Below are 24,448 nucleotides of genomic sequence, written 5' to 3' on the forward strand. Positions count from 1 at the left end.
TTTTTATATCCTCTCTCTTTGCATCTACTCTCGGCACTGACTGCCCGGTGCCGCTCGCTGGAGGCCTGCCTCCATCTGCACCCGAGGCATGAGCCGTGCTGCTGGGGATGGCCTCGCCATGCAGGTGGGCTTGTTGAGTTTGGGGTGCGGGCACGGAGGGTAAGCAAGGAGGGCTCTCCGGGACTGCACGCACACACAAAACCCAGGGGTGGTTGTGCAGCCCCTGCTCTGTGCCCTCGATAGAGGTGACAGCAGCGTCCCAGCGGAGAGGAGCCAGGAATCCTGCAGCGATGCTGGGTGAGAAAAAACCCCTCTCTGTGGCCTCTGCCAGTACGACGACCCCTAGCACATAGTCAGCCATTTAAGCACCCATCTCGGCACTGGTGCTTGAAACCAGTGGCCTGGGTTTTCATGGTGTCAGCAAAGGTTACGGCCGTATTCACAGGAACATACAGCCCTGCCAGGTTTAGTGCCCGTGTTGCGCTGCAGAGGGTTACGTCAGTGCTCGTGTCGAGATGAAGTGTGGGAGCACAGGGGGCTAGTAAATAGACTCAAAATGCTTTTCTTCTAACTACACGTTTTTAGTGCTTCGCATTGACTCTGCATCGCTTGTCTGTTTTCTGATCCTTCTTCTGAATCTGCCCTCTTCCATTTTATTTTTGAAAAGGTTTTTGTTCGGCATCTCTCCGTGCTGGGTCGCAGCAGTGCTGCCTTTGGTCCCCTTTGAATAACAAAGGGGCTCCTTTATTCTGGAGGCTTGGCCTGGAGGCTCAGCATCGCTGCAAAAACAGCCAAGGGTTTGGCAGGGCTATAATTAAATAGTGAAGGGCCTGTCACAGGACAGGTTGCCCCAGCTATTTTAGGGATATTCCAATATCCAGGTCTATAATAGATGACTCAGTGCAGCCAAGGGGATATTGGCTTATACCTCTGTACTTTGATCATGGCATAGATGAATGAGTCCTGCTGGCCTGATTACTGAAGTTATTTTATTGTTAGAATAAGGTCGGCTGAATCCTTGAAATGTTGTGGTGAAGGAACAGCTTTGTGGTGGGAAGTGTGCAAGGCTTCAGGTGCAGGGGGCAACACGCCACCTGTTCCCCAGAAGGGACCCTGGGTTCCCCCCAGGGATGCCATCGAGGCCATGGTGGGACCGTGAGGTTTCCAGTGCTGTGGAAACTTGACTAATCAGCTCTTTCTTTCCCTCTAGTACATCGGGAGTCTGGATGTGCCGCGGCCAAACAGCCGGGTGGAGATCGTGACAGCCATGCGGCGGATCAGGGTGAGTGTGGTGAGGATGCTCCTTCCCCTTCTGCATCGGGGTAACAGAGGTACCACTCCTCCGCCTCCGCTTACAGCCTTCTCTCACATAAGTCCTGTCCTCCAGGTTATTCATAACTCTATTTTTCACCATCCCTCTCTCCATTGAGATCGCCCTGTAACCCGGGCATGGTGCCTGCAAGCTTCATGTGCCACACCGTCACATTTGGAGCATCCCCAGCACTGGCTATGCCCCGTGGTACCCGGGCATCCCATCTGCCGTGGCTGGGGTTAGCTGCAGCCTGAGTGGTAGCAGAGCCGTCTCTGTGCTCATGGTGCTGCATCCTGTGCAGGAGCGTGTGCTGCGGAGGTGGGGATGGGGTGGAAGGTGGGTGTGGGATGTGGGGCTGCCAGCACCGGATGGAAACTGTAGCATGTCCGCAATTCGGAGGATTTCCTCATGTGTCAGTCCCAATTCAAAGGTAACAGCAAACTACTTGTGGAAGAGGTACATTTGTGTTTTACTGCATGCGTAAGAGCTTCAGCTGCGTGAAAATTCGGGTGCTGTCTGGATATGCCAGCAGGTTAGTGCCTGGTAAATGGCAATGTGCAAATTAAAATGCTGAGTAATGAGCTCTGGGGCCGACCAGCAGCAAGCTTGTTTAACAGCGAGTAGGTCAGGGGATGTCAGCTGGTAATGAAGTCATCTGGCTTCCCAAAATACTTATAGTCAGGATACGGGGAGCTGTTGCCATATAATGCTTGGCCGATAGCCAGGAGAGGAGCTTTTCCTCTGCACCTTGGCCTCTCGCCTGCACAACTGGAAAGTGTTCAAGGGTGGGCCGGGAGGTGAGCAAACCACACACCCAGCGAGCTCGCTGCCCAAGGCTTAAAACAGCAGGAGCTTGACTGCTGTCCGATGCACAAGACAGCACTTTGGGCAGTGGTTGGACCTTGGTCCGATGTACGTGGTGGTGGTGTGGCCACAGGCACAGGTAATTTGGTCTGCTCTGTGGGTCACAGCAAGGGGTCTGCCCTATCTTCCAGGGATGGTGCTCTCCTGGGAACAAGCACTTTTAATTGGAAGGAGCTGAGGATAGTTGCAGGGAGTTGAGTAATGCATGAGCTGCCTTTCTGGTGGCCTCGTGGGATCCCATGAGCACTGGACCTGCTCGTGTGGCTGAGCAGCTCGGCTGTTGACCTGCTCCTCTCTCAGCCCCTCCTGCAGACTCTTGCTATAATCTCGTTTTCTCTTTTCTCATCGCCAGAGGAGGAGAGGAGTATCCTATCCCAAGGACAGGAGTATATCCCAAGGATACAGATTGCAAGGCTCTTCTGTTTCAAACTTTCAGTGTGTAAATAGTTTGTGGGCTTTTCTCAGCAGCTTTCCTACCTGCTACCCTGTCCTCTTGGTGGTGGCTAATGTTGTGGCCGGTGCACAAGTTGAGAAGTCCTTTATGGCATTAGGTTTGCCCACCTTGGTTCCAAATGAGGTTTGGGACAGAACAGCGGTCACGCCATCAAGAGCTCTTATAAACAGCTGTTTCCTCTGCTGCCTTTCAAGATAAGACTTTTGAAAGAATGCAGCTCCAGCCCCAAAATCACATAACTCCATGTCAGTATGGGAGATTTGGCACAACTTTGAGGGCTTAAATAAACCCTAGGGAAAAAAAAAAAAACCACCAAAACATCCTTGTTGACCAATATAAATAAACTTAAGCGTAGTCAAGAAAATTCATAGATAAAGCTCTGAATGGCAGGGAAAGGACACAAATTAGGGCAAAATAATGATTTCTCATGATGAATGATGTGCTTGAAACGTGCTCAGGCTTTCTTGGTCTAGTGTAAGACGGGAGAGATGCAAGTCATTGAAAGGCCGTGAGTTTGCAGATCAGATCGGCCAGAGAGACATTTAATGTCTGTTTATTTATCGTGGGGTGCTGTTTGTGAAGGTGATGCCAGGATGGTTTGTTTGACTGGAGTTTATGTGTATAGCCCTTCCCTGGTTTCCTGTGTTTTGCGCTGCCCTTGCACCCAGCAGCGAGATGTTACCGTGGCGTTGCAAGGGCATTCGCTGGCTGGGCTGGGTGCCGGAGGCTGGTTTCAGTTTGGCTGGAGGTCAAGGAATGCGTGTCCTTCTTAAAGCAGAAGGGTAGTTGTGTTCTTTAAGGAATAAAGTAATCCCAAAATACTGGCATGGGGAAACCAGAGGAAGAAAAAGCTTATTTAGGCACAGAAAGCAAGCAGTGAGAGATCTTCAAGTGCAAGCTGCAGCGGTTCTGTGTGTGGTGTGTGAAGCAGCTGCTGACCCTGAGGTTTGTATGGTTTTTAATGCAGTCCCTGGTTTAGGGAGAAAGTGCTGTGTCCCAGTTTGTTTGGAGTTAGTTGCTGCTGGTGAAGGAGGGGGACCCTCACCGTCCCCCTGCTGCTGCAACTCCCCTTTCTCAGTGCTGCCTTTGCCCTAGCTGCTTACTGGGCTTTGCCTCTATTTACTAAATGACCAAAAAAAAAGATCCTGCAAAGAAGTGAGGAAGCACCCTGCCCGACAGCAGGGGTCCTGAGGGGGAGAGCGCCCTGGAAGCCCCCCATAACTGCCTGCGCTGGGCTGGGAGCAGGGAGGGACGGGGCCATGAGCAGCAGCAGCTCCTGCAGTGCTGCCTCCCCTCTCCTCCCCAGCAGTTGGGACTCCGAGGGCAAGTGCACGGGCCTGGCTGATCCCAGCTTCCTGTTTAGATGGAGATCTGACCCTTTGGGGGCAAAGAGGAGGACACGGCATAGCTGGCATTGCTGGGATTCCTGCTCCGGGCTGGACTCTGCCACCCTGCTGCCACTCTCCCGAGAGCAAAGCAGAGCAATGGCTGTGGGCAGAACGGCTCCACCAGAGCAAAATGTTTTAAGCCCAAATCTTGTCCCTTTTGTGGATCTGGGTTGAGAGGGACTTTATACAGGGAGTTGGCGTTGCAGGGCAGGGATGCCATCCCTTTCCTCCCCCCTGCTAAAGGGCTGGCGGTGGCATGGCCATCCTCATGGTGCTGGATGGAGGGAGGGTTTCTGTCCAGAAGCAGGAGGATGTTGGAGAATTCCCAGGATTCTTGCAGCTCAGGGGCAAGGAGGGAAGGGGAGATGCTCAGCCAGCTGCCTCTGCCTTCCTGCTTTTTCTGCCTGCATCGGCTGGGCTTACTGGGGACGCAGCCCCGTCTTGCTCCGCGTCTTGGTGCAAATCCCTGGCCCTGAAAGGACTCAGTGGAACAGGACATTAACCATGCCAAGGATGCACTTGGACAGTGTTTATGAGCGTTTGCTGCAGCTTTCCCCCAAAGCCTACGTCTTCTGGCTTTCCTGCAGAGCACCGATGGCCACGTCAGTACTAATAAATACAATAGGCCAGGGCTTGTTTTCCTGACAAGCAGTTGGGCTTGTGTTTGTACAACTGAACCCCTTCTCCTCCTCATCCCAAAACAGGGTGACCCAGTCCATGTTGCTTCATGCCCTAAACTGCTGGGGTAGGTTGGCCTTCAAAATGCTCCTTGGCTCCTCTGGATGCAAGGTGTGAGAAACCGATCCATAAGTCCAGATAGTTACCCGTGGGCACCTGAACGTCAAAAAGTCCCAAGCTCAACAGTAACTAAATGGTTGTTAAAGCTGCAGCCAGCCTGGCCTGTTGGTGTGAGCCCAGGGGACCTTCCTTGCCCAGGCTCTCCTAGGAAGCAGCAGCTTCCTAGGAGGCCACAGTGCTCTTCTGCTCTGTGCCAGCCACAGGCAAAGCTTGAGAAATTCAGATGGGAGCTGATGAGAGTGATCTGGGACAGGTCATATGTCCGTCAGTTACCAAAGAGGATGTTACGGTACTGGAGAGCAAGAGCCCAACTGATGCATCTTCCGAACCATAAGGACTGTGAGTTGTTGAAGATTTCAGTTTGAAGTGCCTGAGCTAGCTGCAAAACATCCTTTCTTTTTTTTTTTTCAGAATGGCTGAGCACATGGAGCCCTAAATGACAACAATAACCGTGTATTTTTTATGTTCTCATGATGTAAATACATGCAAATGCTTTCCTGTCTGTGCTCCTGGCATGTCTCCAGTGCAGCCGGTGCTACCTGGCTGGAGCTTGGTGCAGTCGTTCTAGAGAATTTGGAATCATCCTTTTTTTGCTACTTGGATTGCTGAGTGCAGCTTTAATCCAGGTTTTCTTTGATGCCAGAAAGGATGAAATCCTATATAGGCACTTCTTAAAAGCTGCTTCTGTGAAAGTCTTCTGCAAGCCTTTTTCTGGGAAGTGTCCAGCTGAGTTTTGCAGGCTCAAAACAAGGAGGCATTTCAAGCACTTTAAAATCTAGCTCCTCTACACCTCCTACTCTGTCAGGTACATCTGATTTTGTGGGACTTCTGCTGCTTTGCATAGCTAAGCTCTATTTTAGCAAATTGGCAAAATTGCTGAATTTCAACAAGCTTGTTTAAAGCAAGATTTTGCATCCTCTGCAAGCCACATGCAGTCGGACTGGTGTGAAAATTGATGCGTTTGGCCAGTTTATTTGTGCAGAGCGCCTGGTGTAATTTTGAGCTCATTTAATTAAAATATTTCTGAGATACCCCTGTCCCTGCCATGGCGAGTTTTTAAAAGCGTTAGGTCATTTACAATGATGCCTTTTTTTTTTTTTTTCCCCCCTCCTTTCATCATGCAAGGAGCAGCATGGCTGTCCCTGCTGTAAAATGGAGCAGGATTTGAAAGCGAGCTGCCCCTGCATGCATGAGCCCTGCCTGGGGGCAGCCCACCCCCAGCTGCCTGCGGGGGACCTGGGCAGCAGGCAGTGGGCTGGCCAGGAGATGCTCGAGCTTTGGCCGCCTGAAGAGCGCAGCCTGCTCTTTGCCAAGTCACGGCACTCGGCACTCAGTGAATTGTCGGCGAGCTAATGACTTGATGTGATTATCTGAGATGAACAAGATTACATTGTATTAGATCTGGGAGGAACCGAAGGGATATCTGTAATAATTTCAATTGCTCTTTCAGTGTTCTGACAATTGCAGTAAAAAGGGTGAAGGCTTCTGGGCAAGTTCATTGCATTTCTCCCGGCACCACCAGTGCCCCTAACTTCGTAATAAAATAATGGCTAGTCCGGTATTGCTACCAACATGCCGCCTACTCGATTGCATGAAATAAGTCAGGATCTCATCCTGTGATTAGTATTTAATCAATAAACTGGTTAAATTAGTACCCAGATTCACCAGAGCAGCCTTTTGACCAAGACTGCCCATAGGGGAGGGATGGTTTCCAGGAAAGTTGGCCAAAGCGTGGTGGCCCTGGCTTTGCTGTCTGTGTTAATACCATGGCCAGGATGCGGTGAGTGCTTTCCAGCAAAGCTTTGAAGGTTACTGGCAGCGTTAAGTAGTGTGAGTTGTACGTACACTCTGTTGTAATGCACATGTAGTAAAATTACAAGTTCAAGGAGGTAAATGACTCCATGTGGCAGAGGGCAGGCATCTGAACTGGTAAGAAGGTGTGAAGCGTGAGCCATTAACGCTGGAAAGCGAGGTCTGAGCCCCGGAGGAAGCCGGGTAGGGATGGGGCTTTGGGCACTGCTGGTCAGAGGGACTTTGGGAGGGCGTTCCTGAGCAGACATGACCAAGTACTGCTTGTGCCGGCTGTCTGCCGGGCTTGCTGGGTCATGCGGTGGCAGTAATGACTGGGCTCAGCCGGACGTGTGACCGGACAGGTCCTGGTGAGACGAGGGACGGACATGATCCTCTTCCCCCGGTAGCTGGCCTAATAAATAAGTCGTGATAAGCTCATTGCCTTTTGGCTTTCAGCAGTGCCCTAGCTAAGCGTTCGTTGCCAGGCTTGGTGCAGCAGCATGTCCCTTGTGGCCAGGCTCCAAACCATGGTGGGGAGGAGAGCTTGGTGGCAGGGGGTCCAGCCTGGGAAAGAGCAGGGGTTTCCCAGCTGGACAGAGAGCTTGGTTGTGGAGCCAGCGAGAATGAAGGAAACCATAACCCAGACAGGGGAGTATGCTTTGGGAAGGCTGATGAGCCAGGAGGCGCATGCTGGTGCATGGTCTTCCCCGTACCTCGTGTCTCTCTGGGGTGCTCGGCCCTTCTGCTCTGGGCAGGTGTTCCGCAGGTTGGTTTTGCTCAGGGCTCTGGCAGGAGCACATCAACTGACACTGGGCATGCCAGTGCAAGCAGCAATGCCTCTGGTGGGTGATGCTGGCCTGTAGCCAGGCAAATGGCTTTGAGAGGGCTGGGACCCAGGTAGGCATCAAGCCTGGGGCAAGACTGGAGCTGTTGGCAAAAAGCTGGGAGGCAGTGGTGCCTCATGTCCCCTATGTCCCCGTCACACATCCTTGCCCTGTGTTTGCTTGGGTTTGCCTTTCCTTGGTTGGGCTTTCTTCCTTCTCTGAGAGCCGACAGCATCTCCCCGTGACTCATCTTGCTCCCTGGCTGGGGGCTTTCTCCACCAGTGCTCGCAGTGAGTCACGTTACCGGCTTGCTGATGCCATCATCTGAGCCATCAGCAAATATCTGCTGGGAGCTCAAGGGAGAGGATGGGGAATAACGTCTGCCAGGATCCCTGAATGTGGGGGAGAGGACAGACCTTCAGCATTGGTCCTTCCCAGACAGGGGGTGCTCTGCCGGCTCCCACCCCCTCTCTAAATTCATGGAGAGCCTGTCAAGTCATTTCACAAATGTCTGTCCCCTTTTGTGCCCTTGTGCTTCCCTCCTCTTCCTCCTGCATCATGCTTGTTCTTCCTTGGCAATGTTTCTTTAAACATTGCACTAAGGAGTTGCATTATCCATTGGGCTCAGCAGGGCACGTGCAGGGGTGTCGGTGCATGCTGGAGAGGTGCCCCTGGCTTTCCATGGCTCCTTCCTTTGAGGCTCTCCATGTTGCACACACATTTTGCTAGGCCCGCTTCGGTGCCAAGGCTCAGCTGCACTAGAAGCAAAGGAATCCAGTGCTGCAAACCTTGCTTTCTGCAGGAATACGGCGCAGCTGGAGCACTGACGCACATAACATCTGCAGCGCCGCAAATGCTGTGGAAGCTGCTGGTGGTGCCGAGGTGGCTTTCCTGCTCTCCGCGTGCCCGTTCTGGCTTTTCTTCCTGCCTAGAAAGGAGTGATTTGTTGCACACACTGGCTTACAGGCATGATTGGATTTAGTCTGGCTGTCAGGGGGGAGGTCTGCAGCTTGTTCTAGGAGATTTGGGGTCATGAGAGCACTGGTAATCACTGTTTGTGAGGGTTTGAAGAGTTCTTACAGAAACCATCATCCTTTGATAGTTCTCTGCTCCTTCTGCAAGGTGACAGAGCTGCCTTTGATCGTCTGACCCTCTAACTTGCATAAACCTCTGCAGAAAATACTGTTATTGAGGGAAAGGTCCGTGTTGAGTGTCACCATCCATAACACACCCAGCTCAGTGCTGTCCAGCCCCACCACTGTCACGAAGAGGTGACAGTCTCTTCTGCTTCTAGAAACTTGCTAGCGAAGATAACCATCTCCAGTTATCTTTGAATTTTAGAGTAAATTCCTAACTGTGCATAAGAATAAGCTCCTGGCAAACCTGAGAGGTTGCTGAGAGGAGAAAATGGGTTTGAGAGGAGGATGATGAGGTGTGGCTGATTTCAGGGTCTGCAACTCATCCTGGCATCTCCCAGCACTTTCCTGGTCAGCACGGTGGAGAGCTGGACCCATCCCCCTTTTCCAATCCCCCTGAGTTTGTGTCTCCTCACACCCATGGCATTGCTTTTATTTGGAGGTTTTTTTCTTCTGGTTTAATGCAACATGGAATTTTCCTGTGTTTTTTAATAAATCAGGGCTTTCATCAGTTTGCTGCCATCATGGCAGTGTTTTACTCTTGGGATGGAGTGGGGTCCAAACGCTCCCTTGTGCTGACTGCTGAAGCTGATGTTGCATGGACCTGAGCTGAAAAGACACGGGCAGCCGCCTCTTCCAGCCAGGCGTGAGCGTGTCCAGAGATGATACCTGGCTCTTGCTCTGTGATTAAGGGGAGAAATAGCTTAGGAAAAGGAGAGGAAAGAGTAAGAAAAACCTCACAAGCCGGGAGTTCAGGGTCAAGCAATATTTAATATCTGTTTCATGGATGAGAAACTGAGACACAGGGAGACTAAGTGACTTGTCAGACTCTTTCCAAAGGAGGCATCCCTGTGCAGGGAACTTGACTGAATTAAAATTGAACCAAGCTGAAGTCAACACTTTAAATGCTGCTCTTGTGTATGATCCTTTCTGCTCTTGTGCTGCTCTGCCAGTCCTCGAAGGCCAAGGACCCGTTGATTTAATTTGTTGGAGTGTTCTCCTCTGCTGCATCACCTCAGAAGAGAGGCAAAGCACGGAGCTGCAGCCTTGCAAAAAAATGCCACATGCCCCAGTTCCTTCACTGCTAAAATTAATGCTTAGTGGTTTTGGCTTGGTGCAGCATGGAGGTTTGTTCCAGGTGATGCTGTACACAAATGGCCGAGGGAGAAGAGCAGCATCAGAGCCTGCTTCGCAGCCTGCAGCAAGGTGAGAAGGATTTTGGCACAGGGTTTTGTGGCCGTGAGAGCTGTAAGGGTGGGTGTGTTACGGCATGTTCCTGCGGTGCGCAGGAGCAGAGGAAAGGATCACATCTGTTTAAGAGGAGAGGCTGCAAAAACTATTGTGTGAGCTGGTCTGTGGAATGGATCTCGTTTAATTAGGGAGCTGGAAGAAAGGATGTGTCTGTTGTAGGACAGCAGAACAACAAGCACAGCTGAGAACAAGATAAAAGGAGCCGAGCACTCTCCCAGTCCCAGCGGAGAAGGGCTGTAGTGTGCAAAGCACGATGAAAGCCCTGGAGGTCCCCTGCCGCCTCCTGCCTGCATCTCCTCGCCCCGCGGGGAGGCTGCGATGGCCACACAAGGGCTGCTGCTTCTCAGCACAGCACTGCGGCCACGGATGTGATCTCCAGCTGCTCCGGTGTCCCCGTGGATGATAGCCAGTGGGTGAAGTGATGTGCTTTAACTGGGATTTTTGGAGGGATTGGACTTTCCCAGGCTGGAGTGAAGTCTACCCAGGGCAAAGACTCTAGATGAAGAATGTAGCCAAATATGGATGAATTTTCAGAGAAGAAAATGTTTCCTTCTGAGGCCAGGCTTCCCTGACGGAGGGTGAGGATCCTAGTGATTCTTAATCTGTCGCTTGGTTTTCACCAGCATGAGTATAACATGGTGGGACAAACACCCCAACCAAACCAGTTCTCCTTGCCATATGCTTGCCTACGGAAACTGCTGATCCGTTTCAGCGGAAACTGCAAAAATTGGCCTGCAGTTAGTATTCACCGCAGGAAACTTCAGCAAAGATGGTTAAATTTCAGCTTATCTCTTTAACCGAAAACAGCCCCACCTGTGATGTTTTACAGTGTTGTTCTTGGATTGCAATAGCGATATGCATTATAGAGAGCCATCTCTTTCTTTTTCCCTCCAAGGCCTCCAGTTTTGTTTTGGCATTTTGCTCCAATGACATTTTCTTACTCCCTCTTAACATGACAGATGGGATTGGTCTGGTCTCCTTCAAACACTCCCTGATCCCCAGGAACTTTGGGGATGTGGGTGTATCTCTCCAGTACTGGAAACACAAAGAGCACATCTCTGCTGACCTCTACGTACATGCTAAGAAATCCTCAATATCTAAAAAAAGAGAAGTCCAGAGTAATTGGCCCAAAGCTGGTGGTGAGTGTGATTCAGGGTGCAGGTCCCGTTGAGCTTCCTGTGAAAAAAGACATTTCTTTCTGTGATTTGAATGGATCCTACTTCAACTCCCAGCTAGTCGATCTTCTGCATTTGCCTAAAGTCAAAGCCTTCGATGTGAGGAAGCTCTCTCCGAGTCCCAGGTCTGAGCTGCGGACAAGTCCCCTCCTAGCCTAATCTTTGGATAAGCTAAATAGAAAGAGCTTGTTTTAACCTCTGGGACTTAGGAGTCTGGGAGACCTGCCTCATGTTCTTGTTGCTTTTTTCTAAACTCTTTTCTATTGCTTCTTTGAATTGTACAATAAAGCAGAACATGTTATGTCAGGATGGATTATATTAGTAGTGATTTCAACAGTGCTATGTTTTGAGATAATGTCACCTTTGTATTTTGCTGCACATTGCCCTGCTCATATGCCCAAGACCACACTTTCTTCATAGTGTCCTTTCCACTGGGATGACACCTTTCGATGTCTCCAGGGTTTTTTTAGGATGCATTTCTGCATCTTGTGGATGCAGCTTCTGTTCCTTTTTCCTTTGGGAGACTGCTTGGCCAATACCATATAAAATCAACCTGAAATGAGTAGATGCCAAATTCCTGTACACTTGACCTGGATAGCAAATACTCCTCTTCCAGACCTGCATAAAAATTAGCATTGCTGTGCTCTCCTTGCTGTGGGGTTTCCTGGAAGCACAGTGGCATTGTGTCATCTGTCTGTCTGTCATTGCTTCATTTGGGGCTCCACAGGTGAGGTGGATTTCAGCCCCTTAATCTAGGCTGTGTGGTCACTTTAGATAACTTTTTTGTCAAAATGCATGCAAAGGCGGAAACGGCAATGTATTCTCTAAGTTTCTTAGCTAGCCTAATAGCTTTGTGAAGTGTGCTTTTAATTTCATTGAGGTAGGATTTCAACTTGCATAGAACTAGTGCTGTGCCGAGTTGCGCTGCAGTCCTTTTGCTCGACATTAAGTCCTATATTGGCTGTTTTCTAACTCTGCCTAAAATCTTGCAACTTCTGTTAGCTTGGAATTTTTTCTATAATTCTTTCTAAATCTCTCTAAAGGACATTATTCTGACTTGTTGACTTTAACATGTAGAATTTAGTGAATGATTTCTAATACCTGCATTAGTTATTGCTGAAATAGGAGCCATGAAAACAGTGTGATATGAGTAATTACCTCTTTTCTCCAGTTACAACCCAGAAACACCGTTGAGCACCGCCAGCATCTAATGAGCCCCACAGGGCTGGCTTGTTTCTGATGTGCTAAGCATTTAATGCTGCTGCTCATTCATTCTTTATTAATTGTCTGAATTTCATAATTGCTGATTTAGTTACAGTATTACCAGCTTGCCTTCCTTCAGTTTGTCACTGCTCTTCTGCCTGGCTATTCTCATCTGCCTTCTCAACTGGTCTTACTCAAGCTTTTTATGCAACTGTGGGAGAGCAGCTCTTTGGTGAGCAGTAAAAAAATACCAAAATAATTCCTGTATTTCACAACTTGGGGCGTAAATCTCGCTGTGTTCTGATTCGGCTCGCTTTGCTGAGCTGACACCTTTCTGAAGCACTGTGTGGGTATGTTCTTACGGTGCCCCTCTCTGTCACCTGCCCTCGGGGTGGATTTGGGGTGACTCTGTGCTCTTCTGCGGTGTCTGCCCTGCCTCCAGCCCCCTCCGTGCGGGTGGGGATGATCTCAGCTGCCTTGAGGCAGGGTCTGTCTTAGAAAGAAAGCATTTGGGGAAGAAAGCTAATCTTGAACACAGAAATTTTTTTTTTTTTCCTGCTGAGGCGGAGGAAGGTACCTGGCTGGGCATTGCCTGCACTGCTCAGCTCCCGGCACGCCCAGGGTCCCCCAGGGCATCAGGTCTCGCCGTGCCAGAAAGAGGCAGGAGTTTAATTAGGGATTACCATAAACGGGCATGACTAAACTGCTGCAAATGGCAATGCTTTTCTTTAAGCCAAGCTCATTCTAGCACATGGGTTCAAACCCGCTGTAGGCGGGATGAATAGAGGCCATTTCTAGGCTCTTGTAGCTTCTTACCTTCTTCAAAGGGCGATTGCAAGGAGCCGTCACCAAACAGCTTGTGCACTCGCTGCCTTTGCCTGCATAGGATGAAGCAATGCGTATCTAATTAAAAATACCACAAATTCCAGTCAGATGTGGGGTTTCCAAGGAATGTGCTTCTGCTTATTTTAGCAACAGGTGGTAAGTATTAAAATGTGTACAGCTCATCTCTTGTCTTGTATCTCCAGGGCTGTGAAAAGCAGTGCGAAAGCAGTGCCTGCAGATGTGCGCAGAGCCCTTGTTTTCATTAACCGAAGGGAGCCGCTCAAAGCCTGGGTTTTTTTGCAACCAGTTCGACCAGTATCCCATACACACCCACGCACCGGTTAATTTGCACACGCTGCGCTTGGTCATTGGAGATGGCAGCATGTGAGGGCAGGTGGGAGCTTGCTGTCTCCCACGTGGGTCCGGCCTGTGCTGTTATCACTTCCTTGAATTTCTGAAAGGGGTTTAGAGATGTTTTCAAGGCTGGGGGCTAGCCTGTGGCACAGTCTCCACCGACCTTCATGCCTGGCTGTGAAGCGCTGCTTTTCCCAGCCCACGAGTGCTTGCTCCCACTCAGAGCCATCGCTGCATGTGCCCAACCTGGGGGAGAAATGATATGGCTGTGCTGGGACGGGGTCCCCAGCTTTCTGTTATAAGCTTGGTATTAGTTAATCCCCAATGAATGTGCAGAATAACACGTGCACAAGGACCTGTTGTTGGCTTTGATGAGCTGCTGGGTGGAGCTGAGGGATGTTGCTGGGAAGTGCGCTCCTGCACCACTGGTTGCATCCCTTGTGTGGGCTGTGCAGCTGCATCCCGTCTCCCTGCACACACAGAGCAGCCGTGGGCAGCAGGGCAAGGGGCCTTGGGAGATGGGATACACTGATGTGTCTCAGGTCTCCTTTGAATCTCTGATTTTAAGGTTTTTAAAAACAAACAAACAACCACGTGACACTTTAAGACTGGGACAGGGGTGTGTGGAACCCCTAAGGATTTCTTGTAAGGGAGGTAAATCATCTTGTAAATGGATGTCTGCAAAAGAGGGGGTCAGAATAGGCTGTTACCTAGGGGAACTTTGCCCTTTTAACTCTATGATTGATATTGATTTAATTTTTACCAGTTCTGATTTCTCTGAGATTCCTGTGAAGCTGCTTGGACTGAAGATGGCTTGTGTATGTGTCCCAGTTTGCCAGCTCAACTCGTGAAACTTGGAGGTAGTGAGAGGAGGTTGGAGGAAGTGGATCGAGGCAGCTATCTGGTAGGAAATAGCAGAACTGAGCAGAAGGAATTTATTGTGAAATATTCAATATTATTGGAAAACATATTTTGTGTGATAAATGGGTATGCTGTGATCCAGGGATTGTTTCAAAGTGGCAACCTTAACTCTGCTCCACTGCTCTCACAACATGGGTATTTTTAGACTGATTCCCATTTATACCCATCAGTACTTACGACCGTCACAGACGGTTACCAAAATTAAACCCGAAGTTGGATGGGAAAATAGGCACTGACCTTGTCAGTACAAACCAAAATCGCATCTTATTTCAGATGAACACACGCACCTCAGAGACGCATTTTCCCATATGTGCAAATGCAAACTCTGAGGAACTGTGGAAGAGTTTTAAAAAGCATTGTTAAGCCCAAGAACGAGCATGCAATACATCATTACTCCTCCCCCCTTTCCAAATTACCATGCCCTTTGATTAAAGTCGAGCTACTGGCAAAACCACCAGCATTGGGGTGTAGACAGGATGATGTGAGAAATTTAAGCCTGAGGAGCAGCTCAAACCTGAGCTGGCAGGATGGCAGCGGTGTGTCCAGCATGTTTGCCCATGTGGTGCCAGCGGTTTGCCGATGGAGCCAGTGGGAACCTTGGTCCTGCCCCCAAACATCTCTGTGACTCTGTGTCCTGCTATGGGAACCATCCCCTCTGCAGGCACGAGCGCTGCAGGCTGGTTTTGTCCCAGGTTTTGGCAGCAGGAGAGGGGGGAGCACAAGCAAAATGACCACACTGCAGGGATCCCCAAATCTCCCCGCTGTCCTTGCCTCTGTCTCCCAGCCCCGGAAGGGAGCAGAGAGGTGCTGCTGGCCCCCCGTGGGTGACCACCCTGTCGATGTGTGGTGCGTGGGCATGCCTGCGGCTGGGTGTACCTTACAGCTGCATGTGGGAATTGGTGATAGCGTGTGCTCACTGGAGCCGTGATGGGATTGCATGCCTGCGGCAAAGGGGAGTCCTCGATAGACACAGGCAGCAGCACAGCACTTTGGTAGGGCGGCTTAAGGCAGTCTTCTAAAAATGGGTTTTAGTCCATTTATTGCTGATCAGATTAGTGGGCTAAGCAGGTATTCCAGTGCACTCCCCTCCAGCAAGCCTGAGTCCCCCATGGGCTTAAAGCGCAGCCCAGAAACAGTGGATTGACAGATATTTTGAAGCCTTGTTCAGAAATGCCTCTTGGATGAAGCTGACCACCCTCCTGGGAGGTATCCTGCTTTCCAGCCGCTTTATCCTCTGACATCTGCTGCTGCCGCAGTAGGGCTGGGGCGATGCACAAGGGAGATGCGGGCCGGGGCAGGCTGACAGGTGCCTTTCTGCTTTCAGGGCAGTAAGCCACAGCAAGGGCAGGGGGAGGGAGTGATGCTCCACGCCTGAGTACCCCACTGGTAGGACCCCTGGCTCTCTGCTGCCCTACCCATCTGACAGCCGGGCTCTCAGGACGGTTGCTGCCTGCGTTCCCTGCTGCGTGGCAGACCGTGCCCAGCTGTCTGCTGGACACCGCCCCGCTATTCCCAGACCTGTGTGGCTGGGATGGTTAGGGACACTCTTCTGATCTGCGAGACTGCTCCTGGCCAGGGTGCATGTTTGCTACTATGCCAAAGCTGTATTTTAAATTGTTTCCTTTTCCTCTCCAGTGCTGTTTTCTTTCTGCCGATGTATTTAGACATACTGGTCGTATCCTCTCATTTAGCTGAAAGTGTTAGGCTTCTCTTGGATGGTCAGCAATCCCTGCTGAAACTCATCTGGGAAGCCTCTCTCTGTGCCTCTTTCTTGCCTGCAGAAGTGCGCCTGGGCTTGTGCTGCATGTTTCTGAGATCTCTGGCTCATCCTGCGCAGCTTGCGCATCCTTATCAGGCACGGTTGCATTTGTCACATCCCGTATGCGTGCAGCCAGTCCCAGCGCAGAGCACCTGTGCATCTCACAAGCTGGGTGCTGCGTGTGCCTTACATACGCATGGGCTTTCCTTGGCCTTTTGGTCCAAGAAACTGTTGGTTCACAGGACACATGGGCATGTCGCAGTCCTGTGCTCACTGTACTGCCTGCCTCGGCATGCTGCAGCCCCTCCAACGCTGGGGGTCACACTCCTCCTCCCGTTAACAAAGTGCCAGAAGGAAATAAAGGAGAGAAGAGATGTTCCTGGCTGTGGTCTGCTCATAGCACTCCCACAGGACCCCGGTGCTGAATTCCAGGTGTGTTTTCGCCATGAAGGACTAGCGGGCAGCAGATGCTGCCTTCCTGCTCCTTCTGCTCCCTGCTTTCCATGCCCATCCCTGGGGCAGCTTGGCACCCCTGGCCAGGAAAGAGCCATGTCCCTCTCTGGTTCCCTTTCCTGCACAGCCTGAGGGCGGCTGTGAGTCATCCGAGGGCACCAGTGTTGGTGCCATTTCCTTGTGTGGTTCAGTAAAGCAAAATCCTCGTCCCCTGGCATGGTGCTGTTGTTTACCGTTCCTCCCAATTACTGGTATTAGGATCCGATGCGAGGTTTCTCAGGCTTCCCTCCTGCAGGTTACGCCTGATCTCCTGTACGTTTCTGAGATTTACTTTCATTCCCTGTATTTTCAGCAGCAGAAATTGTGAGGTATGTGGTTCCCCCCCAGTCGTTAATTCTTGGAGCCATAGAGCCTGTGCCGATTGAACTCAAGCTCAGCTGTCATTTTGTAGTAAGTTAATTCTTCATCAAGAGAACAGTACCCAAAGTGCTGGGAAAGCCTTCGCTAGTCTGGCACGTCTCCCCACTTTCATTAGCCTGAGCTGACCTTGGGTTAAAGTCTAACTCTAAAGGTATTTTATTGTCTGCTGTTGCCGCGGGGTGCCGAGGGAGGTGGGCGCCAGCTTCCAGCGCCCTGCCCCACTCCCCTGCCAGCCCTGCACTTGTGGTTTCATTCCCGTGATTAAGTGGGCTGCAGGAGCTGTGGGAGGGCCAAAAGGGCATCATCGCGGGCAGAGCTCGGGCTGCTCATGTCGCAGGGTCCTTGCCAGCCAGCCCTTTGCGTTCAGCAAAGGTGGCTCTGTGGGGTCTGGCTTTGCTCAGAGTTTCATGTCGTTTCTGTAAACACAAAGAAATACTGTTTTCTGGCAAAAAATACATCCCCTTCTATGCTTTTTCTTATAGCAGATTTTTTTTCCCCTACCTCCTGAGCTACCAGAGTAGCAATGCGTTTTGTGGAAATTGCTTTTTCCCTATTAATTGAATTCTCAGACCGCTGCTCTTTCCCTGGTACAAGCTTGTAAACTTTTTTTTTTTTTTTTTTTTTTTTTTTTTGAGGAGGAGGAAGGGGATAGAGGATGGAAGGGGACAGGGACAGCTCGATGCATTTAGGGGAACTTCTATTAAAAAATTTCCCGTTTATTGTATTCTGCTAGCACAATCTGACCGTATAGCATTCCTGGTACCTTCCCTTACTGATGGAGAGTGCTAGTGGGCAGACTTAAATCTGTACCCACTGCAGTTTAGATGGGCTGGAATGAAATGAGGGCATTTTTATTCAGGTTAACCTTTTTCAGATGCTTGTGAATGGGGTGTGTGTGTGATGAATCTAGAAAGACATCATCTCCCTGATCTGCCTAACCTAGCCTGCAGTGCGTGGTTACAAGTTTTCTTACACTTTTACCGTGTAAAAACAGTGAGACAGGGACAGATAACATGTTTCTAAGGACGCTGAGTTTTCCATGCTTTTCACACATACCCATCGCACTCGGATTCATGCATAATTTTACTCTAAGATGACAAGGTTACATGCGCTCTCTATTAAGCAACATATGTTACTCTGTTCTCCAGAAAGGGCAATTTTAATACTCTGCCAGTAGGAATGTGTTGCACAATGATGCATACGCCAGCTGGCATTATTTTCCATCTGAAATTATTTAAATAGTGAACTCTGCATAAAAGACAGATGTTGAAAATAGACACACACTAGCCTGAGGTCAATGGTAAGGCCCTCGTGCTTTGACAAAATAGATGCTTCTTTTCTAGTTGAGATGATGAACATGTTTTTTTGTGGGCAGTGTAAAATTAAGGGATAATCTTTATTCACTAATTAGCTGGTCGGAGTTTACAAGTGATCTAATATTTCTTTTCATTAGTAAGACCACCTTTACTTTTTTTTCTTGAATACTTTTATTTTTAAAATTTGGCATATCTGAAATGTTGATTTTCAATCTTTGCTTAAAAATTTTAGTAGAGTGCTTAGAGCTTCAGCTGAAGACTGACTGTGGAGCCGTGCAAGTCCGGGTACAGATGGGTTTCTCTGCTCTTTCCATTTTCTGTGCATTTCCCTGAAATTATTTCTTATCTATCTTCTGGGATTGCCACATTGCTATAGCTAATAATTAATATAATTAACCCAAACTTGTAGTATTATTACAGATATTTGAAGATCCAGAGTTGTGCCCAAGATGGGCAAACTACCTGGGTTGAAGGGCAAGAAATATCTTCTGACCATTACACCATTTAGTTAGTTATAAGTAATACAGTGAAATGCTACGTGGTGTGAAACCAAAGGGGATCATGGGGAATTTGCACAAATCCTCTTTCCTTCCTTGATCCCAAGCTCGATAATTATTTCTGTATCATTTCTTTATTAGACAGTAGGCTGGGATTCAACTCTCCAAACTGGAGCCATTGGTAGCTGAGTTCCCTCAAGGGAGGGAAATGTGATTTTTCTGCTGAAGTAGTCACCTAAAATCAGAATGCTGTATCCAGAGAGCATGGGGTGAATTGCTGTCACCCAGCTCCCTGCACCCGATTACAGAGGCACTCGTATTGCTCCTGTTGCCATGCATAGCAAAGCTCCTCCTGAGCATCCCCATCCCCTCCCAGCAGCAGGGCGGGTCCCACACTGGTAGCTTTGAGAAACCCCACTTTTGCTTTGCCACGCATGCAGTTTTGTATTGGGTCGGTGAGAAGCTCCTTAGCAGCAATGGTGTGATTTTTAGCGCACCTTTGGGGATGCAGGTATTCCCAGCAAGGGTTGTATGGCATTGGTCCAACATTCCTGGAAACTTATCAGTACTTAAAGGGGGCTTATAAAAAAGATGGCGGCAAACTTTTTAGCAGGGCCTCTTGTGACAGGACAAGGGGGAATGGCTTTGAACTAAAGGGGGGTAGATTGAGACTAGATATAAGGAAGAAATTTTTTACGCTGAGGGTGGTGAAACACTGGCACAGGTTGCCCAGAGAGGTGGTGGATGCCCCGTGCCTGGGAACATTGAAGGTCAGGTTGGACAGGGCTCTGAGCAACCTGATCTAGTTGAAGATGTCCCTGCCCACGGCAGGGGGGTTGGACTAGATGACCCTTAAAGGTCCCTTCCAACCCAAACTATTCTATGATTCTATGAAACGTGCAGGTTTTCTTCTCCTCTGGGTCAACCGCTGCCCATGGGTTTTGGATGCAGCAGCAGTTGCTGTGGCTGTGCAGACGGTCTCGGTGGCGTTTCCCACCCCACCATCACCTCTGCTCTCCTCCCAGCAACAGGGAAAGCTAAAGCCCTAATGCTTTGTGTCTCTCAAGCTTTCTCTCTCCATTTCACAGCAGAAGGAGGGATGTTGACAAGCGTGGGCAGACCCGGCAGATCTCCGTGGCCAGGGCTGTCAGAGCTGTGGTCAAGAATAGCTCCAAGCCAGGGAGGTCCCGATTGGTCATATGGAGAGAGGTTTCCCATTGCCCAGTTAGTAAACAGGCTTGTAGGGCAGGTCCTGTTGGCATGCAGCACGTCAGTGAGACCATCTGAGATGTCAAGCAGTCTTCAGGAACAAAAAGCCCATACTGGCATCTGTAGTCTGCTAATGGAAAGGACTGGCCATTGCTTGGGAGCGGTCCAAGGAGGCAGTGTAGGGCCAGCTACCCCTCTGGGGCTGGGGAGAGCCAGGGTGCACGCAGGGTACCTAGCCCAGCCCCGAGTACTGCACCTGGGCTGGTGCCTCTCCTGGTGCCTCGGGCTGACTGTGACCATCAGTTGCTGGGGCATGCAGGGGCTCACGGTGAGACGTGCTTTCTCCTGCTGTAGCCAGTGAGCAGCGTCCCGGCACGGCCAGGCTGTGAGTGAGCGGTGCTGCCCTGCACAGGGCACTGAGCGGAGCTGGTGGTGGGCGGTTGCTGCTAATTTGAACTGCTGCACCATGAGCCGGGAGGTCTGAGCACAGATTCTGCCCTGTGCAGTTTTGGGTTCATCCCTTACAGTCTCTGTGGCTCAAATCTCGCTTAAAGGAACTTTGACCTTAGCCAAAGCTACTGCTTGGGGTGAAATCCCTCTGGTTTGCTAAATTAGCCTTGTGAACAAGGCAGAGCAAATTGCACTCTGTGGCTGTAAGCAGGGGTGAAGCAGCACACGAACAGTGTTGAAGGCCCTGCTGGGCTTTGCAGAGCCCTTTTAGTTTGGTCTGCTGCCCCTCTCTCCCGGGTGGTTTTCTTCCCTTCTTGCACCTGTTTACCCAAACTCAAATTTGAAAGCCCCCCAAAATCAGCAATACATCTCCTGGCCTGTGGGACTCGGCATGCCTACGCCGCGCAGCCCAGGGATGCAAGAGGCGGCTTGGCTGAATTGCCGTTTTATTGAATCCTCTTGCTTGCTAATTTGTTATTAAATTACAGTTAGTGTTTCACTAGAACCCCAGTGGGCATGAGTTCATTAGCGTTTTATTGGCTAAAGCTGCGCTTTGTTGCATGGGAAATGTATCCCAAAGAGCATCTGCACTCGTTGGAGTGATTGTGCTGAGCTCTGGTTGGGGCAGGGTGTGCAGTAGCTCTCTAAGCGCGTGGCTCAGACTTGCAAAGGAGCTTGGCTCTCGCCTCAGCGTTGGGATAAAGACCTGGATTTATGCAAGGGCTTAACAAATCTGGCTGGTCAGCCCTTCTGAGAATTTGACTTCTTTGCTCGCGTCGGTTCTTGCTGGAGTTTTGCCGTGAGCCATCAGCACAAGGGGACTTTGGCTTCAGCATGGCAGAGACAAAACAGCTTTCCCCATGGCACTCCCCTCTGCCAGGCTCGGGGTGAGCCCGGGCAGAATCCCTTGCCTGCAGCCAGGGATTGCGGAAGCCTCTTCGAGGAGCTCTGCACTGATTCTGCCCCTGAAACATATGCCGGAGCTGCGTAGCATCTTTGCTGAAACGTCCTGGCCTGTCTGTATTGCTGTCCTGGGGCTGTTACTCACCAAAAAATCAGGCTAAAAATAGTCTCTCTAACCCTGAGATGTTTTTCAGGGTTGCTGTCTCTTCCAAGCCCACATCAGTTAGCACTTGGGATGGCCCAGAACAGGACCCCCACGGCTCCAGCAGCTCGGAAGTGCAACTTGATGTTTATAATCAATGATCATTAGGACCAATAAATCAGGCTGCAGCTCTACAAGGTGCCATGCAGTTATCCTGGGTGCTGCAGAGAACATCCAGCTCAGCCTGTGGCTCCTGGAAGAATCACATGCAGAGCTTCAGAAGGTGCTGGGTTAATTACTCTAAGGTAGCCGGGCTGGAGCTCACCTTTTCGGGGCTAAATCAAGGCATTTCTTTAGTGTTAGGTACGAGGCACACTGCTGTGACCTTGGTACTGGTCTGGTGTCTTAGCAAGGCACGGAGAGGTGGCTCTTGGATGCAGTTTCACCTCTGCTTTTAACGACGGGGAAGGGGAATATGAGAGATGGGACTTGGAAACCCACCCCAGTGGGCTCTTTGGTGAGGAACTCTGGTGAGACCCTTCTCCATGAGGAATAAGCCCTGCAAGCAGCATATGGGTATGTGCTGGGGATTTTGAGGCTGGCTGTAGCCATGGTGGGAGCCTGAGCTCTGCTTTCTCCAGCCCATCACCAAGGCTTCAGCCCCAGAGCGGGTGGGCTTGCACAGCTTGCCTGGTCTGTGCACTGGGGAGGGCGGAGCTGCATTCCCCCCGCCTTCCCCTGCTGTTTTCTGAGTCATCTGTATCTCCCATCCCCATCGGTGACTTTAAAATGGCTTTGAGGAATTGTATTTTCAGGTCTTTTATCATTTGATCGCAGGTCAGGGCCAGCAGCTTTTCCTGCCTGCTGGCTCTGGCTGCCAAAGTTAATACATCATGCAGTGCTGGAAATGTCACACGGAGGCTTGGCGCGGACCGGAGGCAGGGCTTTGCATTGGGGTGCCTGCCCTGTGCTCCCTCTGCAGAGACTGGTGAAATAATGAGAGGATTAATTAAATTCCTCTTCCTCGGGTGTGTGAGGTACAGGGTGTGAGGCTTTTCTGCCACTGGGCGGGCGCAGAGGGTCTGTCCCCACGGCTGTGCACAGCACCCTGCGTGTGGGACCAGCACACCGGGTACCTGATGCGGGTGCACCCATGGTAGACCGGTTATGGGACTCCCCAAAAGTCCCACAGCAGGAGGTTGCTCAGCCTAAATGGCTTTTCTAGCCTATTCCCCTGCCAGCCCCCTCCCTGCTTGCAAAGACTTTAAATGCAAAAGTGGCTGGATTTTGGGAATCTCGTTCTCTCCCTGGGGCTGGGACAGAGCTTTGTGTTTAGTCACTGATCTTTGGAAGTTCCTGTTGTTTTTTTTCCTGTCCAGTGACTTCTAATCAAAGTGGGTAATTGCATTATCCCATCTCCCCTGGAGAGGTTCACAGAGTCCTCAGCAATCATGTTCAGTTTTATACCAAGCCCCTAAAAAGCCCCACTCAAAATGAGGCTTCTCTTACCAGAACTCAGCAATGGCCACAAGCCAGCAGGGCAAACCTGGCCAGGCTGTAGAGCCCCGGGGGCTGGCAGGGCTGGGGAGGTGGTGGTCCCTCTCTGGGGAGGTACGGCCCTTCAGAGGGGCAGAGCGGGTGCCTTTGAAACACAAGTTAATATTCCTAGCAGCATCCTGGGCTGCGCAAAGCATTATCCCCATCCAGATTGCTTCGGGGTGTGCTTCTCCGGATGCTGGGCACAGGGACACTGCGGGGCAAAAAGGCCCCCTGTCCTGTCCTAGCATGGATGCGCGGGCTGATGAGGGCATGTGCGTGTGTTTGGGGAGGCACGTGGGGTCGGGGAAATCTTTCCTTGCCCCTCTCGCCCCTTCCCACTGGAGCCTCTTCAGCCCTCCCTGGGGCTTTCCTGGCACAGAAAAGCTAATACAGGTGTTCTCTTTTGTCCCCTGCAGTACGAGTTTAAAGCCAAGAACATCAAGAAGAAGAAAGTGAGTCTCATTGTGTCAGTGGATGGTGTGAAGGTCATTCTGAAGAAGAAGAAGAAGGTAGGCAGCCCCGGTCCCTGCGGCACCAGTGCCTGGGCAGTGGGAGTCCTCCCCTCGTGGTGCAGGGACCTGCAGGGTCCTTGAATTTCTCGGAAACTCTGGTGGGCTGGGAGAGGGAGGGATGGGCTGGGATCAGCCATGGATGAGCCGTGTGCCTGCAGGATGGAAGAGCCAGTCCTGATGTGGGCATAGAAGGGGCTCGGGGGGCCCCATGGGAGGTGGTGTGGGACAATGCTGGCCCCAGCAGGATCCGGCCCTCGGCAAAGGGTTGCAGGGGAGCAGCAGCAGAGCTGTGACAAGCACTTCCCGGGTCTGTCCCTGGACTGTGTCTGCCCTGTTCTTGATCTCAAGGGCAGCGTCTGACGTACTCATTTTCAGCTTCTTTTGTTGCAGAAAAAAGAATGGGCCTGGGATGAGAACAAAATGCTCGTCATGCACGATCCCATCTACAGGTAAGCCTGCCCACTGAAGGGACGGAGGCTTGTGTGGCTCTGCCGTGCCACTTACCCCACACCACACCGGTACTGTGCTGGGGACTGACCATGGAGAGCCGCCGCCATCCTCATGGGAGGACAGCTCCCCTCGCTTGCTGTGCTCTCCAAAAGTCCCCAGCTCTTTTCTTCCATCTCGCTGGCAAAAGCTAAGAGCATGGGGCGTCTGTGTCCCAGGGAAGCTGAACGGGAGCGAGGAAGGGCCCCAGCCATGCTGGGGAGGGGGCGGCATGCTGGCTGGGGCAGGTGCCCGAGCAAGAAGGCCAGCTCTCCGAACAGGCAAGGCAGGAGGAGTGAGGTTTGCTCTCCTCGGTCCCTGAAGGGCTCCTGGGCTGCCGGCTCTGTCCCAGGGGGCTGAGCAGAGAAAGCCCTGTGCTGCCTTCACAAAATGCTTGCTGCTGCTGAGTCAGCAGGCTGATTTTCCCAGCTGAGGCAAAACCACTGCCAAAAAAATTTCTGATGGG

General features: G+C 50.9%; 1 protein-coding gene across 2 annotated transcripts in view; it reads left to right on the forward strand.

Annotated features, from left to right (window-relative positions):
- Nucleotides 1–24,448, forward strand: part of NOS1AP (nitric oxide synthase 1 adaptor protein) — a 43,020-nt gene that overhangs the window by 9,202 nt on the left and 9,370 nt on the right. Inside the window, exons 2-4 of one of the 2 annotated variants that reach the window (XM_076339834.1) lie at nucleotides 1,211–1,282; nucleotides 23,401–23,493; nucleotides 23,872–23,945. In XM_076339834.1, coding sequence (XP_076195949.1) covers nucleotides 1,211–1,282; nucleotides 23,401–23,493; nucleotides 23,872–23,945 — 239 coding nt within the window. The remainder of the gene's footprint in view (nucleotides 1–1,210; nucleotides 1,283–23,400; nucleotides 23,494–23,871; nucleotides 23,946–24,448) is intronic. The other variant, XM_076339835.1, reaches the window with a different exon arrangement.

The sequence above is a fragment of the Aptenodytes patagonicus genome, chromosome 5 (assembly GCF_965638725.1).
Source record: "Aptenodytes patagonicus chromosome 5, bAptPat1.pri.cur, whole genome shotgun sequence".
Lineage (NCBI taxonomy): Eukaryota > Metazoa > Chordata > Aves > Sphenisciformes > Spheniscidae > Aptenodytes > Aptenodytes patagonicus.